The sequence below is a fragment of the Pseudophryne corroboree genome, chromosome 4, assembly GCF_028390025.1.
Source record: "Pseudophryne corroboree isolate aPseCor3 chromosome 4, aPseCor3.hap2, whole genome shotgun sequence".
NCBI classification, from domain to species: Eukaryota; Metazoa; Chordata; class Amphibia; order Anura; family Myobatrachidae; genus Pseudophryne; species Pseudophryne corroboree.
The window spans coordinates 226,053,605-226,073,692 of record NC_086447.1 but is presented as its reverse complement, the minus strand read 5'-3'; the positions used below and the strand labels follow the sequence as shown (position 1 = coordinate 226,073,692).

The following is a 20,088-nucleotide window of genomic DNA, read 5'->3' as shown; positions in this document are numbered from 1 at the left end:
AAAGAGTGCTATAAATGACAGGGGGGGCACGGGCCTGTGTGCCCCTCCCCTGGATCCGCCACTGATACACTATCATCTGCTATTCATATTTTGTTATTCACCACACATAGGTCTACAACAGGATTAGGCAGAGTGAGATGTATTTCATTCTTTATTTAATTACAGTATACCAGTGCACTTCCTATGTCTCTGTATTGCAGTGACTTTCAATTAGGGCAGGGGTGGGGAACCTCCGGCCCACGGTCCGTATAAGGCCTGCAAAGCCGTTTGCTCCGGCCCACCCGCTTCTCTCAGTGAGACACGCCGCCGCTTAGTCCGGCGGCAGCGTGTCTCAGCTGTCAGTGTCAGGACAGGGAGGAGAGCGCGGCGTGTAGAACTTGAAACCAGCTGCAGGTCGTGAGCCAATCAAAGCTCGCAGACCGGCAGCCAATCAGGAGCCGCGGCTGCCGGTCCGCGAGCTCTGATTGGCTCTCGAACCGGCGGCTGGTTTCAAGTCCTACACGCCGCCGCCCAACATAGCCGCGCTCTCCTCCGTGTCCCGCCGAAAGGAGCGGTAAGCAGCACGGGGGGGGGGGGGGGGCACTGTGGGGACATCTGTATACCTGGCACTGTGGGGGCATCTGTATACCTGGCACTGTGGGGGCTTCTGTATACCTGGCACTGTGGGGGCATCTGTATACCTGGCACTGTGGGGGGCATTTGTATACCTGGCACTGTGGGGGCATCTGTATACATGGCACTGTGGGGGCATCTGTATACTTGGCACTGTGGGGGCATCTGTTTACCTGGCACTGTGAGGGGCATTTTTATACCTGGCACTGTGAGGGGCATTTGTATACCTGGCACTGTGAGGGGCATTTGTATACCTGGCATTGTGGGGGCAATTGTGGATCTGGCACTGCACTATTGGGGGCATATGTGTATCACGTCCCATTTTAACTGGCCACACCCATTTTTTTTGGCGCGCGCGCCTCCGGCGCGCACACACAGTACCTCTAAGGGGCAGACCTACTGGGGGGCAGGGTAATTTTTTAAGTTGAGAATTTTTGTATGGCCCCCGAAGAATTTTATAAATATCCAAATGGCCCTCGGTAGAAAAAAGGTTCCCCACACCTGAATTAGGGAAAATATCATATATTTAATATCACCATTTTAAGGTTCATATTACACAAACCACGCACTTCCGTTTCCAACGTATTATATCTCTGCAATTAATTGGACTCTACTTTGAGTCCCCTCATTTAGTTTTCACATTAATGTGGGTTTGTGTTATTATCATATACATATGTCTGTAGGGCAGTCGGAGTAGATGCTGCCCCCACATCGCTAGCTTGGTGCTGTATCACTGCAATTATTCAGACTCCTTTTGAGTCCCCTCATCAAGTTGTCACATAAATGTAGTTTTATATTTTACCATATATGTAGACATATGTACCTGCTGAGCAGTGAGTAAAAATACTGGCCAGCCACTTGGAATATCACCGCCAGCTTAGCGCTGTGTCTCAGCAGTTAATTGGATTCTAATTTTTATCCCCTTATTAGATTGTTAGAGGGGTGTAACTCAGTGCCGTAACTAGGCATTTTAGCACTGTGTGCAAGAAACGACATTGGCGCCCCCCCCCCCCCATGTAAGATAGGGGCAGTGCGCGCCGTAGGCGCGTGACAAATATATAGGGACATGGCTTCATGGGGAAGGGGCGTGGCCACAAAATAATAGCAATTCATACTACGGTGCACAGTAGTCTACATTATTCAAATTACGCTGCACAGTAGCGCCACTACACCAGGTAGAGCCCCTTTTATACATTACAGCAGACAGCGTCCCCATTTTTACACATTACAGCAGACAGTCTCCCTTTTAACACATTGCGGCAGCCAGTCCCCCTTTTTACACATTGCGGCAGACAGCGTCCCCTTTTTTACACATTACAGCAGACAGCGTCCCCTTTTTTAACATTACGGCAGACAGCATCCCCTTTTTACACATTACAGCAGACAGCATCCCCGTTTTTACACATTACGGCAGACGGTGTCCCCCTTTTTACACATTGCGGCAGCCAGTCCCCCTTTTTACACATTGTGGCAGCCAGTCCCCCTTTTTACACATTGCGGCAGCCAGGCCCCCTTTTTACACATTGCGGCAGCCAGGCCCCCTTTTTACACATTGCGGCAGCCAGGCCCCCTTTTTACACATTGCGGCAGCCAGGCCCCCTTTTTACACATTGCGGCAGCCAGGCCCCCTTTTTACACATTGCGGCAGCCAGTCCCCCTTTTTACACATTGCGGCAGCCAGGCCCCCTTTTTACACATTATGGCAGACGGTGTCCCCCTGAGAGAGAGAGAGAGAGAGAGAAAGAAAGAGAGATACATACTTACCATCTCCCCGCTGACAGGCTCCTCGTGCAGCTCCCTCGGTGCAGGCAGGTGAGAAGGAGGAGGAGGGAGGGGGACTGGACTGGAGCCGCAGCAGCGCTATTTCATTGGTAGTAAGCGCTGCTGCAGCATCCCCCTCTCCTTCCGTATTGGCTGCCCGGCGCTGCTGTGGATGCTGGGATGGAGGAACCGCATCCCAGCATCCACAGCAGCGCCGGGCAGCCAATACGGAAGGAGAGGGGGATGCTGCAGCGGCGCTTACTACCAATGAAATAGCGCTGCTGCAGCTCCAGTCCCCCTCCCTCCTCCTTCTCACCTGCCCGGCGCTGTAGCTCTCCTCCATAGCGTGGCGGCGGCGCACGGCGCAGACTTCAGAGGCATGTAATGAGTCAATTTGACTCATTACATGCCGCTGCCCGTGCGCCCTCAGGGCAACTGCGCTGTGTGCCAAGCCCACTTGGCACACACGTAGTTACGGCCCTGGTGTAACTCTTCCAGTGCTTCTTTTCTTTTTTTTTCTTTGTTTGTATGTAATGGTGGGCCTGCTGTGTCTGGGGTATAAAACACACACACACACACACACACACACACACACACACACACACACACACACACACTATAAAACACACACACACACACACACACACACACACTGCGGTTCAGTTCTCCATAAATCCAAATCCACACAAATTTTGTTGATCCGGAGGATCTGATCTAAACTGAGTTCTGGTTCGAATCTTACCACGGTTCAGAATTCAGATTTTAAATCCAAATTTTGAGTTTTAGATTGCAAAAATTATTTTGGTTGTTTCTATAGATTGTTATTGATTTTTAGCACTGATTATTTATTTATTTATTTATTTATTTATTTTATCAATTTTAAACTGAACCAAAGTCCAAATCCAAACCAAAGCACTTTGTGGTTTTGCAAAACTAAAACCAAAACCAAATTATGAGGCTGAATGTGGATCCAAAACGAAAACAGGGGTGTCGGCTTATATCTCTAACACACACATGCTGATAGGGGCTCTACAGTATGTGTCTGTGATTTTATTTGAACTACTCATATTATTATTATTATTATCCTTTATTTATATGGCACCACAAGGGATTCGCAGCGCCCAGTTACAGAGTACATAAACAAATAGGCAAAACAAGAAAACAGTGACTTACACAGGGGTATTTTAAGGGGTGTAGTATGTTTTGCCGGTGGTCAGGTTCCCGGCGCCCAGCATACCGGCACAGGGATCCTGACCGCGTGAAGAGAGGAAGGGACCCGCGTGAAGCCTCCGTTGTGGGCCCTCTCCTCTGCTGCAGCTAGTAAACTCTGGTATAATGCCAGCGTCTACTGCACATGCGTAGGTCTTCAGGAACAATGGGGCAGATGTATTAACTTGGAAACGGCATAAGGAAGTGATAAACCAGTGATATGTGCAAGGTAATAAAGGCCCCAGCCAATCAGCTCCAATATGTAAATTAACAGTTAGGAGCTGATTGGCTGGTGTGTTTATCACCTTGCACATATCACTGGTTTATCACTTCCTTATGCCCTCTCCAGGTTAATACATCTGCCCCATTGTTCCCAGGGACATCTCCAGTGCACATGCGCAAATCACTTGTGGCGGACATTTTCAGAGTGATTTTTGCCCACACTACAGGGCCGCCGCTTCGGGACTCCGGAGGAGTGCAGTGTGTGTGATGTGGGCCCCCCAGACCTAGGGGCCCATGTGCGCCGCACACACTATGCCCATTATTGAAACACCTATGGACTTACAGTTCAAGACAATATAGGACAAGTGCAGGGTATAAATATAGCTCATACCTCCCAACAATTTAACACTGGCAAGCGGGACTCCTGTGTGTGCGCGAAGTGTGCTCGCGCACAAAAGGTGGCGTGGTCTAAATGAAAGAGGGCGTGGCCTTGCAGCAGTGCCGCAATCGCCAGCCACACCCCTGTATACCGTCACTGAAGGGGGCATGACCAGCGCTTTGTGAGCCGCTGGCATGCCCCCAGTCCCTCTGTCTTGACTGAATAGACACTGTGTGCATGCGCACAGCGTCTATTCACCGGTGCTCTGCTAAGCAGGGCAGCAGGTGCAGAAGCCTCCCAACTGTTTCCCCCACCCCCACCCCACTGCAGTACACTGCAGTCCACAGGTGGGACAGCGGGACAGTCCCAAAAAAACGGGACTGTCCCGTGAAAATTGGGACAGTTGGGAGATATGATAGCTGCATCAGCAGAAGGCACTGAATAAGTATCAGGGTGGCAGAAAGCCGAGGGATTGGTGCTGTCAAATGGATTATGGAGTAGAAGATGGTTTAAGTAAGAGAAGGAAAAGCACATTGTACATTAATAAGTGCAGCACACTGCAAGCTTTTTCCATTCTTGCTGTGAGGGCATCTTGTGGCTACACCAGATAATGCATATACTGTATATATAGATTTCAAAGATGATTATACAAAACCACATGTATACACAGGGCTGGATTAAGGGCCCAATTCAGACCTGATTGCTGTTGTGTGAATTTGCGCAGCGGCTGATTATCGATTGACTGCGCATAGATATGCACCGCAATGCACTGGCGCAATGCCAAACAGCGACAGGATGGTGTGAAAATTTTGATCACAAGGCCTTCACAAGGTGATTGATAGGAAGCGGACATTTGGGGGTGGTAACTGCCCGTTTTCTGGGAGTGTCAGGAAAAACGCAGGCGTTCCCAATCGTTTTCAGGGCAGGTGTGAAACGTCAGCTCCGGCTCCAATCAGCCTGTTTGTATAGCACTGTAAGAGTATGTCCTGGGCTATGCACAGACTGTACAAACTGCACAGACTGGAAACATCATTTGATGGTGAGTGAGTTGCAAACGGATTTGCAGCTGTCTGCTGCCTGGAGGAAATTTCGCATGGCGTACACTTGCACAGTGCGGGTTTTCACTCTCTATGGGCAGCAGCTTCCTGATTGCAGACCACTGCAAAAATGCACAGCAGCGATCAGGTCTGAGGGGGTCATTCAGATCTGATCGCTGGGCTGCATCAGATAGTCGCCGCCATCAGGGGGAGTGTATTTTCGCTGTGCAAGTGTGTTAGCAGAGCTGCTCAAAATCAGTGTGTGCAGTCTCTGTGCAGCTCAGGACATTCTCTTCCAGTTCGATTGAATCCTGCTGATCAGGGCCGGAGCTGACGTCAGACACCCTCCCTGAAAACACTTGGGCACACCTGCATTTTTTCTGACAATCCCTGTAAATACTCAGTTGCCACCCACAAGTGGCCTCTTCCTGTCAATCACCTTGCGAACGCCCATGTGAATGGATCCTTCGCACCATCCTGTCGCTTACCGCCAATGCCCGTCGTAGCCGTCCGACGTGCCTGCGCATTGCAGTGAATACGCATGTGCAGTTCGGATCTGATTACCCGCTGTGTGAAAACTAGTGATGAGCGGATTCGGTTTTACTCAGTTCTCAAAAGTGAAAACGCACAGCAGCAATCAGATCTGTATGACTTTTGATTCCGTCCCTAAGGTAGGTGGGGGCCCAGGGGCAATGAAATTGTGGGGCTCCCACTACTATAAAAAGAAAGATATATACCAGCACTGGTTTACACAATAATACTTAAGGATGGTTTGTGATGAAGTGAATTTTACAATTTTTTACACTAAAACATCTTTAAAAACACATAAATAAATCTAAATAAAAATACCACAGTGTTCTCAAAGAGGTAGAAATGAATGCTTAAAAATTTGACTTGAAAGCGCACTCAAAATGTATTTATTCTCTTGCTAAGTACTGTGAGAGTGCACTCAAATTTTATTTATGCTCCCACTATTATACTTGCTGTGAAATACCCCTTCTGTGACACACACACACACACACACACACACACACACACACACACACACACACACACACACACACACACACACACACACACACACACACCTACCTACCTACCTACCTACACCTCTACCTGGATGAACGCCCCAGATCAGCAGTGGTAGCACGGTTCAGCATCTGTGTACTGCGAGATTTAACTTCACTATCCCACGAGACTACATGTACAAGAATCCGGACCTCCCTTGCGGCAGCTGCTCATAAACAGCTGAACCATAGGGGGGAAAGCCTCCAGTTCAAATAGCACTGTATGAAGGCCTCAAATATGTGGGGGCCCCAGGGATGACAGCCCCTCTCATCTCTCTTTTAATCTGGCCCTGTGTATACATTCATTCAAGGGTTGAAATAAAGTTTCATCGAATCTATACATACACATTATATTCTTATGGAGAAACTCAGCAGTAAGGCTGGCCCATCCACAGTGGTTGACCAGCAATGTTTTTGTCATTCACAGGCCCAGGAAAATGGGATTAAATCCAGTTTAATTGTCCAACAAACAGCCATTGTGGCAAGTAAATTGGAGCTTGTCACAGTCCAAGGGTTACTGCCCTATACTGATCCTTCTCAACCTCACAAATACGTATGACACAATCAATCACGTCCAACTCAAAAATGACACTTTGTTGGCCTCTGTGAAACTGGGGTACAATTATTAAAGGTTGATATGAGGGTGGAGGTGAAGGGTATCGGCACACGTTAGGTGCGCTGATACCACTTCTCCCTAATGTTTGACAGCGGTGATGTGTTACAATGACAGCGCCCCTGTCTATATCGGAGCTGCTGTCTGTAAAATAGCACGCCGATATGCAGGGCAATGTATGAATGGTCAGTTGCACTGACCATTTTGATACCTGCAGCTATCTATTTCGTCAGCTGCAGGTGACATTGCCCTATCTCCACAGCAGGAACAGAGCTGTCCTTGGCTATGGCAGCTGCCGGCTCCGGGCTGCACAGGAGATCTCAGGTGAGCAGCGAGGTCTAGCACATGCGCACTGGAGCCGGCTGGGCAGGGATACACAGCACATCAGCACTAACCTGATGTGCTGTGTGCTCAGGCAGGGATCATACCAGGGGAGTCTCTAAAGAGGAGGGGACCCATTTGCAGACTCTGTGTGTGTGCCCCCTCCTCTCCCGTAGCCGTCGCATCGCTGCTATTGCTCTGAGTGCTGTAGACTCTGGCACAGTGCCAGAGTCTACAGCGCATGTGCAGGACTCCAAAAAATGGCCATCGCGCTATTTTTTCAGAGTCCTGCGCATGCGCTGTAGACTCTGGCACTGTACCAGAGTCTCTAGTGGTCAGTGCGCTAGCAGCGGCGCAATGGCTATGGGAGAGGAGGGGGCACACACACGGCCAGCAATGGACTCTGGAAAGGTAAGTATAGGAGAAATGGGTGCAGTGTGTGCGGTGTGGGCCCCCCTGGACTCAGGGGCCCATGTGCACCACACACACTGCACCCATTATAGAAATGCCAATGGATCATACATCTTGTCAATGTAGCTTCCTGTTTTGGTAATGAGGCAAAGCAGGAAGTGCAATAGTGGCATGACCCGTGCCGCTATAATACATCTCTCCCACTGTTTTTACATGTACTCTTAGTACTTGTAAAAATACTCTTTGTCTTTCTCCACAACTACCTCCACTTCTCCTTACCACCTTAAGGTTGATATCCACTTTGTCCGCCCTCTTTTCACTGTACACCTCTTCCCACAGTAAGCTAAACAATACCTTCTTCCAATCTGTCTTATCCCGTATCACCTGATGCCTGTCTGCCATCTCCTCTTAATTCCAAAAACTCAAACTCTCTAAAACTAAAGTTATCATCTTTCCCCGGTCAATGTTTTCTCTACCCTTCTCTGCCTCTCCATTGAAAATACCTCCCTTTCATCTGTTCCCCAAGTTCAATGTCTCAGTATCATCTCTTCTGCCCACTATCTCTTTAATAAGATTCAGTCACTCCCTAATCCTGACATTTCCTTCTGCAATATAGTTTCATGATCAAGCCCTTCCGTAACCTAAAAGGAAATAGCTCTTAAAATATACCGGTAGGTTTATTGGCTCCAAATTACCCCTAGCATGAATGTGTGTACACGTGGTAGTGGATATAGATTGTAAGCAGGGACTGATGTGAATGGCCAAATAATCTCTGGAAAGTGCTGCGGAATATGCGTGTGCTATATAAATAACTGGTAATAAATAAATAAATACATCTCTCCACCTTTGGTGTTCCATTGCGCCAATCAAGTAATTGCTCAATGTCCAATTCAAAACAAATCCCAGGTGCTCAGGTATTATTTCTGGGGCTGATTACAGTATCTCCAGTAATTGTGACTTTTCGGACCTTGCTGAATAGAGCAAAGCTGATAGTTGAGGACTAAAGAAATGTAAAAATGCATAATCTCCTATTACTACACACTTTCCTTTTACCACCATTGCCTACAGATCTATCATGCAGTCCCTAGCTGAAGCAATGATGGTGACTGGCTTGGGGCCACAGTCTGTTGCTTACACAACCCTTTTAACAATTCAGTACCATTTGCGAACACATGAAGACTTTGGATGATATCCAATTAGCCCCAGTACTTTACCAGGGCTAATTGTCCCGCCGGGTGCTATCCTGTAAGCCTTGATAAGCCGGCATAAGCAGCGGCTTATCAGGGCTTCTGATGCTGCACCGGGTGCCGGCTCCTGACAGCTCCCGGTGTAGTGCTGACCTCCGGCTCCCCGGCCATATGACTGCTGCTGGGGTCAGGGTAAGAGGGGGCTACGGCGCTGCTGCGGCTCTACTAAGTGCCTGCTCCCGGGCCGCGGCACCCTCACTGCAGACCCAGCCTGCTGCTGCTGCAGTGGGAATGGGACACTGCAAGTCACCACGGCTCCTCTGGGATTTTGTTTCGCCTGCCTCAGTCAGGCGAAACCAAATCTCCGGAGACAGCCCTGTGTTCAAGCGAAAACGGGGCTGTTTCTCGTGAAAAAACACAGGTTTCACTGAACCTCTGTGTTTTCGGGAGAAAGTGAAGTTTTTTACAAGTGATCTATTAGGATAGCCTGTAAAAAAAAAATTGGGGAAAAATCGGGAAAAATCACGCAAACATCAGTTTTTTGCTCCCGATGTTTTAATGGGGCTAATTGGATACTCCCCTTTCTCTGTGTGCACTGTGGTTGGGAGATCGATATTCCATGTTCAAATATCGGTTTCATTTTTTTGAAAGTACTCTGCTATGTCAAGTACATAGAAAATAAATAGTCAAATATATTGTAATATGTTTAATAACAGAACGTATAAAAATCATAAACACTTTTACTAATCTTACATACATGTGTCTTTGTTAATATTACAAAGTTTATCAGTACTTTAAGTACTGTACATTCAGTATCATACAGTGTTATGGAGGTATTATAAAGTTGTTTCTATTGTATTTTCAGTGCATTCTTACAATCTTAACAAGAGTTAGTAATAATGGTACAACCTCCTATAATTCCTATGAAAATGATTTTACTAATGTGCCCATTCCACTAGTCAGAAAAAGGGAACTACAGTACAGTACATGCAGCCATTACTATTGGGGCTCCTCTTACAGCCTAGCCATAAACTGGGCAGGGTGGTGAGTGATTGGGAGGATCAATTACAAGCCATCATCAAGTGATGACAGCTTGTGATTGGTCCTCCACTAACAATCCCCCTCTGCCGCCAGTTTTAAGTGGCAAACTGTGTTGATTGGCTTATTACAAAACTGGCAAACCCTTGCTAAAAACAGCTCCAGCCAGAAGCTGGGGCACATAAATAAAATCTTTTCCACAGGTGGTAGTGCAGTTTTAATATAAAAGTTAATTTTTTACATCTCCCAGAAAAAAAAGTTAAATACAGTTTTCTGTACAATTACATTTACAAGTTAAATAGCCAAAATAAATTGCAATTCTTCATGTCCACCTATTCTGGGAAACCTCATCAGCAAACGTATGACTGCAAAAAGATACAAAAGATAGGGTTAGAAAAAACAAATTGCAGACATATAATTATCTCTCCTCAGGATGTGTAAATTGTTCATAAGAGATGTACAGATATACATTTAGAATAAAACTCAAATTGTAAAACAAAGCCTCATATTCTAAATTCTTATTGTCCATGTGTGTGAGAGGTATACAAGTTACACTGACTTGCATTGGGTTTGGAATACTTTGCCAATATCTCCTGACCATTCAGACTGATAGTTCAATTCTATTACACTGTATTTAGACTTAGAACACTACACCTATTTTATAAGACCTGACCATTAAACTCCTCTCAGAAATGGACACTGTTCCTGATTGGAGTGTGCAAGTAGCCAATGACGAAGGGATGCCTTCTCATAACCCAATGCTTATTTTTAGACATCTAAGGTCCACCACTGGAATTTACCTGCTCTAATGAAAGTATAATTACATGTAAAAATTTACGTTTTTGGAGTAAACAAAAACTCTGATGTTGACTAAAATGTTGCGTAAAATGAAATATTAATTACCTGGCTTTTCTGTTCGCCGCAGCAAGCCCCACATATACCACCGATTAAACCGTTGATGACCTGGATTACACATAAAATGATCTCGATTGCAGCCAGACCCAAAAGGATGGAGAATAGAGTGACATTCCAGACAACAACATTATGTGGTTCTTCGCATTGTGACCAACTAGAATAATCAGTCAAATAGCTGTACAAAAAAAATATTTTAGTTAGGAATTGCAATACTACAACAACATTATATACAGTAATAATAATAACAACAACAACATCAACAAAAACAACAACATACAACATACACTTAAACATTACACATTAGAATGTTTCTGTGGCTCTCTCTGTCTGCCGTGCAACCAACCTTGTAGTTTGTTATTTAGAACATAATTTATTTTTATAGACAGTACCATGAAATTCTATAATTGTTTAAGTCAAGAAGTAATTCAAGGCCAATGCATTATTCTATATGGTGGATGGAATTCCCATTCTTTCATCTACTGTAATTCCTGTTCATCATCTACTGATGAGCTACACTTGAATGCAAATGTGTTTCTCCATGCCAGTACTTACAGTTCACCACACTATCCTGAAAATGATTGGTCTCTCCCCATTCCTCCTGTGACTCTACAGTGGTATAGTATGTGCTTACATTACTCTAACTACTCTCCTACTCTGCAGTTATCTCCATTATAATGAATAACTCTTGATCGAAACTCCATATCTTTAGACAAAATAACAATGTGGTATTATTATTTGTCTAGAGATGAGCATTGCAGTCTGGTTCAGCAGGTTTTCTATGTAACATTTTGGCAGAATGCCAAAAGTCACAATACAGCTCCACCCAAACTGTTAATCACTAGTGAAGAAAGAAAACATACATATCCAAGGCTCATTAGCACAAAGTGGTTTGGCTTACAACAATTGCAAAGTTAATTTTTATTCTTATAAGCCTCAGTAGCTAAGCCATCTAACTACATGCAACATGGGTGATGTAATATATATGTGCGCAGGCAAATCATTCAATATTCAATCCTGTCCATTCAAGGTGATTACCAGAGCCGTAACTAGACTGTTTGGTGCCCTGTGACAGAGTATTGGCGACCCCCCACCCACCCTCATGGGGAAGGGGCATGACATAACTGATCCTAGAGAAAGCCCATGCTTAGAGAACTCTGCAAGAAAATAGATTTGGAGACAAAATCCTTTTTATGCCACATTCATGCACTCAACCCGAGAGCTCGCTGCCATTCAGCCACAATACCCCTCATTAAATTACACATTTTAATATACTGCCACATCCAGGACTCAAATCCACAACCTGCTGCATCCCAGCCAAAAACCCCTCCCACGAGTCACTTGATCCTGCATCAAAACTATGAGATTTCTAAGTAAATGAAGCTACTTGTACCCCGTAAAAAAAATAACCAGCACCATAATCGAGCAGATCCATGAAGTGTGCAGCCACACATCCAGTCCCTTGCAGCCACCTGCCCAGCTGTAATGCTGATCATCCCTTCACAAAGCACAACGTAAGCTTCAAATAGTTAAAACTCTCCAGCTTGGAATTCTCTAGCTTTCTATGCAAGGGCAGATAGTTCAATGAATAAAGTGTCCGACTGCAACGTCATAAGCAACGGGTTAGAATCCCGGGCACATCAGCATCTCAAAATGTAATAACGGACAGCGCGACTGAACAACAAAGAGCTCTCAAGTCAAGGTCATGAACGCTGTATAGGTATTAGTGACAATGGGGTTGGGGTAGGAGACAGGGGCAGTCAGGAGATGCTGGGTTTCAAAAAGGGGGAAGCTGCAAGTGAAAGTAATTAGGTAATTGACAAATTCTGCCAACAGCACCCCCTACCCTGCAGCGCTGTCTGCACAGCACACTCCGCACACACCTAGTTACGGCCCTGGCACTTAGCTGATAATAATAATTATAATAATAGTAACAACATTTTTATTATTATTATTATTATTATTATATCCTAGTATTCTTATATTGTTGGGCTGCTGAGTGCCTTCAGTATCTCTTTCTTGGTTTGTTCTATAACTTGCTGAATCCAACTTACAGTATAAATGGAAATGTTCTAAAGGTTTAAAGTGTTTTTTGAACCTGTTCCTCAAATTAATCTAAATGTGAAAAAAATTGTTGCTACATTTTTTAAAATGTTGCCAGACTATTAAGCATAAATTTGAGCAAGGTGGACAGACTTGATCATGTTCTAGTAGAGTCCAAACACGATCAATCTTGTTTAAGCTTAAAGGGTTACTTTGCTGATTATTTTTACCATTTTTCCAGGCAAACTACATGTTTGAGCTCTGGATTCGAACTTTCAAGTTTAAAATTGATTTGACCAAAAGTCTGAGTTCATGAAATTAGGCTGGTTGGGTCACATTTCAACCTGGCTTGGATATTTGGAGCATCTCTGTTTCTAAGTGAAAAGCAGTTTCCTTTTTTTGTGTTCACTATATAGTTTGTATAATTACTGGTGTAACTATTCCCCACTCTGGGCTTGTGTTGTGCACAAATACATTTGCAGATGCAATTTTGCTTGCAATGCAGTTGTGAAAATATGGGGTGTGGTTCATAGGGTCGACAGTGTCTAGGTCGATCATGTTTAGGTTGACCACTATTGATCGACAGTAACTAGTTCGACAGGGATGCTAGGTCGACAGGGTCTCTAGGTCGACAGGTCAAAAGGTCGACATGAGTTTTTAATGTTTTATTGGTGTGGTTTTCTCCATACAGTGACCGGGAACCTCAATTAGTGCACCGTGTCCCCTCGCATGGTTCGCTTCGCTCGCCATGCTTTGGGCAAGGTGCCTCGCTCTGCTGCCGCTGCACTTGGCACAGGTTACTATTCCCAGTTGTAGTCCGTGTGGATCGTTAAGTATGAAAAAGTTCAAAAATGAAAAAAAAAAGTTTAAAACTCATGTCGACCTTTTGACCTGACGACCTAGAACATGTCGACCTAGAGACCCTGTCAACCTTGAAACCCTGTCGACCGATAGTGGTCGACTTAAATATTGTTGACCTAGTTACTGTCAACCTAGAGACCGGATCCCGAAAATATGTTAATGACTCTGATACTGTTTTGTGATTAGAGACACAGCCGCCATCTCACATCCGCCGTTTATGTACAATAGCGGAAACATCAGAATGGTTGACCATCGAGCTTCAGCGTAAGTCTATGCTGTCTTAGACAGAGCGACTCTCCTAATATGCCTAGGGCTCTCCAGCTGCAAGCGACTGAGCAGTGGCTGATTTGGTATGGTCAGAAAATGTTCCCGACCGACCAGTGTTTCTCTAGCAATACTCTGTCTCATCCCCCAAACGCTGTCTACCTGTCACTCACTTTGCATGTAAATCCTTTGTGACTGTGCTATCGCAACTCAATTGCTGTGCATGCACAGTGCAGCTGTAGAGCATGCGCAGTGACAAATAATTGCTCCACTGCATACTACACCAACATTGCATACATCTTTGATTCAGGGCCACTTTCTCTATTAGAATATTGTTGTGGTATTTATGACATAAAACAAATTATTACACAGGGTGATTCAAAAGTCGCAGTACACCCTTTTGTTTAAAAAACTGTGCAGGAAACCTCCACAGGGTGAGGTGGGCTATCTTTTAAGGTATGTACTAAACATGGGCGCCATCTTGAAATCGGCCATCTTGAATCTAAGTCAGTTTTCCCATTTTCTGCATAGTTTTTGAAACAAAAGAGTGTACTGCGACTTTTGAATCACCCTGTAGATTCAAAATAATGTCAATTTATTAACTCTGGCTAATAAAGTCAGTCTATCAAGAAAATGAAGTATTATAATCATGATATTCTTCTTTTTCAGTTTCAGGTTACATGGACAATATTGGAGAAGAGATAAAGTACCAACCTGTCCTTACATTAGCAGATTTGATTGATCAGAGTAATGAAAAATTATTGGTAAAGCAATGGAGGAAGCCTGTATGCAGAGCAGTTAGTGCAGTCAGCCAATGGCAACTGTTTTTAAGACCCTTTTATTACATGATTGTTCTTAATCAGAAGTTGAGCAGAATACACCCTGCCTGAAGGATTTATATTTCATGGGCACTGCCTGAATATACTGTCAGTCACTGAGACTCAGTGTTATCTCAGCAAGTTATATGCTAACACAGAGACACCCACTGTTCTACTAACAATGTGGGTAGAAGAGGGTTCCTGTAAAATAGGTCCAGAACGTGGTAACCCATTTATGATGCTATAAATTACTTTCAGTTCCACAGTTGGTATTTGTGTTATTATTTTCTGCAGCTGGTGTACATTCAGAATGTTCATATCCAGAATATAATGCTGACAGACAAGGTTAGGGGGTTATTAGTTGGGATTAAGGTTAAATATAAGGGTTAGTTTTAGACATTTAGGACAGGTTGACACTCTGAATGTCAACAAAATCTACCATACCCCTTGTAGCTTGTTAATAGCACTTATCACCATGTATACAGGGTCCAGAAATGGATACATACTGTGCACTGCTATTTTCAAATATATAATTCCAGTTTCCATCTTTCAGACAAGAAGGTCCTTCCGCTAATGCCAGTGCAGAGATGATGAGGCAGTAACCGGCACCAGCCACTCCGATTATGGCCGCCACAACTGATCCCAGCATCTGTAATAAATAATGACAATGAGACCCTCTGATACCCAGTGCTGACAGGGAATAAGTAACACTAATTATACAGCTAAGGGTACTTACTGCACAGCTTCTCCCACAGGTGATATTGCCACAACACCCGCAGCAATCCTCTCCATCCAGCCCCATGAACACAAATGCGGGAAGCAACATCTAAGAACACACATATAACACATAAAGTGATTATCAAACTCCAGCACTTTTATGTATATATAGCTATGTGACATAAAGTGATTATCAAACGCCAGCACTTTAACTATGTGTTACACAGTAAACCATATTATTTACACTAAAGATATAGCTTTATATCCCTGGAGGCACTGTACGGACTGAACCAAACTGAACCATACATAAGTATGCAGCTTCCACTGTGTACAGGTGAAGGGGACAACTAGCAGCTCAAGTAGCAGATAATCGGCTCCTAACTGTCATTTTTCAAACACAACCTGTAACATGGCTGTTAGGAGCTGATTGGCTGATACTTTATCTCCATCCACTTTATGTCTGTCCAAGGCTTAGTAAATAGACCCCTTAATCTCCAAATATCCATTGTGTACAGCTGTTTTCTTTAAACAGGACTGCAAAATATTCTGCATATACTACATCTGAATTACACTGTTCATAAATTAGCATTAAAAGTAAGTTCTAAAAATGGAAAAAGCCTTCATTTTCAGAACAGAACCATTAGATGCACTGCCCCCATTTTAACAATATGCCAGCAGCAGCACTCGCCCCTTGCCTAGTTGTACAGTATAGACCTGGAACAGTGAACCAGAGCATTACTAAAGCTGGAGTCATTAGTAAAGCTTGAGGTATGCAAATGGAACTTATACAACCTACCATAGAGCAGAGAAAGTGTTTTAAATGTAGCATAGGACAAAGGTAGGACAAAAGGTGAAGGTGTTACCGGCTGGCTATACAACAGTAAAAGTAACATTATAAAAATATGAAAACTATTTTTGATTATTTATTTTTTTAAATAGTTCAACATTCACCTCCAACGGGGGAACATATCATTAATTACTGGTGCACACATTTGCCATAATTTGTGAATGAAACCTTAATTACAGTAGTGTGCATATTTTAAGTACTTAACTAGGGGGTTCATTCAAACTCAGCCGCTGATGCAGTCCGCAGCGCAGTTTACTGATGGAGTTAAACTGCGCATGCACAGCGGCTTTATTGCGTCTGCACGGGCACATACATTGCAGTCAAATCACAATGGATGCGACTCCAAATAGATTGACAGCTGCCAGTGTTCACGGGGCGGCGACGCAGCATTAAGGGGGTGAACTGGCCCCGTTTTTGGGGGGCTGCATGACATCACACACACAGCTGCTCCAATTAAAAAATGGCAGCCGACCGCCTGACAGTGCAGCCCAGCTGCCTATGCAGCGATCTGCGTCCATCTCTGAATAAGGCCCCAAGTACCTTGCATTGTTATCTATATTGTAAATATCCTAAATACAGTACAGTCCCAAATGGTGTTTATATTTATACAGTAGTTTGATATTTTATTGTACTGTATATCCCCCATATAATATGGTAAACACAATGGTGGTCATTTATAAAGTCAATGCAAATGTGCATGACAACGGTTATACTTTCAGACAGCCAATCTGATGTGCTTTATCTACAGAAAGTAACCAGCGCTAAGGCACTGAAATACACTTTATTTGTTTTTTTATGTTACCCAGGGGTGCTCATCTTCTTTTTTTTTTTTTTTGTCTAATTTTTATTTGTTATAACTATTTCCAGAAATAGAAAGAAATCAGGGAGATAAATTCAGAAATGAACACAATAAACATCTCCACACTTATCCAGAGCATGGAAGCTACTAGTACTATTTGTATCAACTTGTAACATTAGGCGAGTACCATCATCTTTTTTATAGAAAAAAATAAAGCACTGCTGAGAGCTAATTGCTAACTGACTGCTAATGGGGGCACTCACATTTACACAAGATAATATACAAGATTAGGATTTTTGGAAACCCCTAGTGCTGTAAAGATGATAGAAGGAATTTGCATGTTTATAAAGTGAGCATAATACATCATTGCCCCCAGTGCCGTAACAAGACATTTTAGCGCTGTGTGCCAGAAACGGCATCGGCGCCTCCCCCCCAACGTAAACCGGCGACGGAAAATATATAGGGGCGTGGCTTCACTGGAAAGGGGTGTGGCCACAAAATAATACAAATTCATATAATGGTGCATAGTAGTCTCCATTATTCAAATTACGCCGCACAGTAGCGCCAGGTAGAGCCCCTTTTTACACATTACGGCAGACAGCGTCCCCTTTTTACACATTACGGCAGACAGCGTCCCCTTTTTACACATTACGGCAGACAGCGCCCCCGTTTTACACATTACGGCAGAAAGCGTCCCCTTTTTACACATTACAGCAGACAGTCCCCCTTTTTGCACATTACGGCAGACAGCGTCCTCTTTTTACACATTACGGCAGACAGCGTCCCCTTTTTACACATTACGGCAGACAGCGTCCTTCTTTTTACACATTAAGGCAGACAGCGTCCCCTTTTTACACATTACGGCAGACAGCGTCCCCCTTTTTACACATTACGGCACAACACACAGTCACACAACCTCCACACGTGCCATGTCAGGGATCCCACCTCCTTCTTCCCTGCATCCTGCATGACAGCCAGCTGTACTTACTATTGGTTATTTCAACTGTCGCTCAGCAGCCTAGTCCTGCTCTGCGGCGCTGGCAGTGGCTGCTATGAGGCAGTCAAGGAGGTGATCAGCGCAGCGGATCGGATAGAGCAGCGGCTGCGTGCAGCGGTGAGGGAGTGAGCGGGCACAAGGAGAGGTCGGGCGCTGCTGCTGCCGCCCAGGACACAGCACTGTCCCCTGCTGCAGCACACGCTCTGCGCTCAACAGGGGACAAGCGTGCGCTGGACCCGGCACCCGGCAGCTGTCCAATCATTGAGTTTACAGCTGCCAGGGCCGGAAGCTTTAAACCAGGTAGCCAGGCGCTGCTATATTTGAGCAGCGCGGCTCCATGTGTGTGGGCCAGCGGTGCGCCCTCAGTGCAGTTGCGCTGTGTGCAACGCACCGCTGGCACACACCTGGTTACGGCCCAGATTGCCCCCAACCAGTTATCCTTGTAGCAATATTTGTGGGGAGCAAATGTTTCTTCTTCAGTTTCCTTAGAAGAAGAAATGATGGTAGTAATGGCAGACTCGGTCAATACTTTTAAGAATGTGCTAGATAAATTCCTAATGGATAAAGATATGCAGGCTTATGGTGCATAGATCACACACTATAGTTATAATAAAATGAGGTGGAAAAAAACACAACGGCAGACTTTATCAACAGATAAAATTAGTCCTGAAAATAATACAGCATAGGAGAACACAAATAGGTTGAACGCGATGGACAATTTGTCTTTTTTCAACCTCAGAAACTATATGGCAGAGCAGCAATTAACCACCACACTTACAGTATGCCTAGGTCACACTTACTGTACACTACGGAATGAGTGCACACTTACTGTACACTACGGAATGAGTGCACACTTACTGTACACTCTTTTCATTCCCATTGAAGTCTGTAACACATAATTGAAACCTGGCAATAATTACATAAAATGGACCTGAGCTATTATGTGTATAATGCTGCACATAATTAAGAGCACAACGTTAAAAGAAAAATGTATGTAAGTGTCCAATCTAGCTTTTTTTTTTTATTGCAATTGCCATAGTGTAACCAGATTATGGCCACTGACAAGGTTAAATAAAGGATACAAAACATGAAAGAAAATAAATAGTTCAAGAATGTACTGTAATAAACAGTCTATTGTAAAACCTAGCCAAAACACAGAACATGCCCCAAAATGAGCACAACATCACACACAAAGTTACAGAACACTACAGACAAGCTGTCACTCTCCCAGGGTAATTATACTGAAGGAAGGTTTAGGCGATACTCACAAGAATTCCAGCTCCTCCAATGCCATGGAAATACCAGACGTATTTAGACAGATGGTTATCATGAGCATATTTTGTTTCTCCATTGGGAAAATATAGCAAGATGTTTGCCGCAATGCATAAGATTGCCAGAATGAGAAGATTAGTGCCAATGCATCTCGCACATCTGCCAAAACACATCTTTGCTGCTTGTCTGCCTGTGATCTGCTCCTTCCCAAGCAAGTGATGGCTATTGGCAGCTTATGAGAAATACTGTAGTGTGAACCCTTTGTTCTACCTCTTATATACCCAGAAGTCAGGTTAGTCACCAGGGTGAGACGTATTAATATAAGCACTGATTGCTCAGTACTGAAGCCTTTTTTTTCTGTGTGAACCTAGCATCAATACATAAACAGAAAGGCAGGGAGAGTTAGGCTAATTATTATTTGCATTATTTCTAAGCAATACCTTCCTGAGCCAAAACTGTGACGTCACATTACTCTCAAGTAGCCTTCAATGAGATTCATTCTCATGTGATGCATGTTTGCACACTTACTAATATTCTCTGCTATTTGTAGAGAGATTACGTTACAAGCTTTCTTTCCTTTATCCCTTCACATCAACAGTTAGTGTGTACATATATTGTAGTGATAAATGCTGAGCAAGCTTTTGTATTCGTCAGTACTTCCCCAGATTGTATTTACTCATAACTCCTTTGTACATCCATTA

At 44.2% G+C, this 20,088-nt stretch overlaps 1 protein-coding gene across 1 annotated transcript; it reads right to left on the bottom strand.

Moving 5' to 3' along the window:
* Window positions 1-9,512: 9,512 nt before the first annotated feature.
* TM4SF1 (transmembrane 4 L six family member 1) lies at window positions 9,513-19,786 on the bottom strand. Its single transcript, XM_063915953.1, has 5 exons — window positions 19,384-19,786; window positions 15,492-15,581; window positions 15,262-15,404; window positions 10,761-10,947; window positions 9,513-10,222 (listed from the first exon to the last, which is right to left on the bottom strand). Exons 1-5 carry the CDS (start codon window positions 19,558-19,560, stop codon window positions 10,208-10,210), a joined length of 612 nt encoding a protein of 203 aa, XP_063772023.1. The 5' UTR covers window positions 19,561-19,786; the 3' UTR covers window positions 9,513-10,207.
* Window positions 19,787-20,088: the final 302 nt, after the last annotated feature.

Coding starts and splice junctions, on each gene's coding strand:
- TM4SF1 (XM_063915953.1), bottom strand. CDS start 19,560: ATGTGTTTTGGCAGATGTGCGAGATGCATTGGCACTAATCTTCTCATT. Junction 15,405..15,491: donor CCTGTGGGAGAAGCTGTGCA/GTAAGTACCCTT, acceptor TATTTATTACAG/ATGCTGGGATCAGTTGTGGC. Junction 10,948..15,261: donor TTTGAAAATAGCAGTGCACA/GTATGTATCCAT, acceptor TTTTTTGTACAG/CTATTTGACTGATTATTCTA.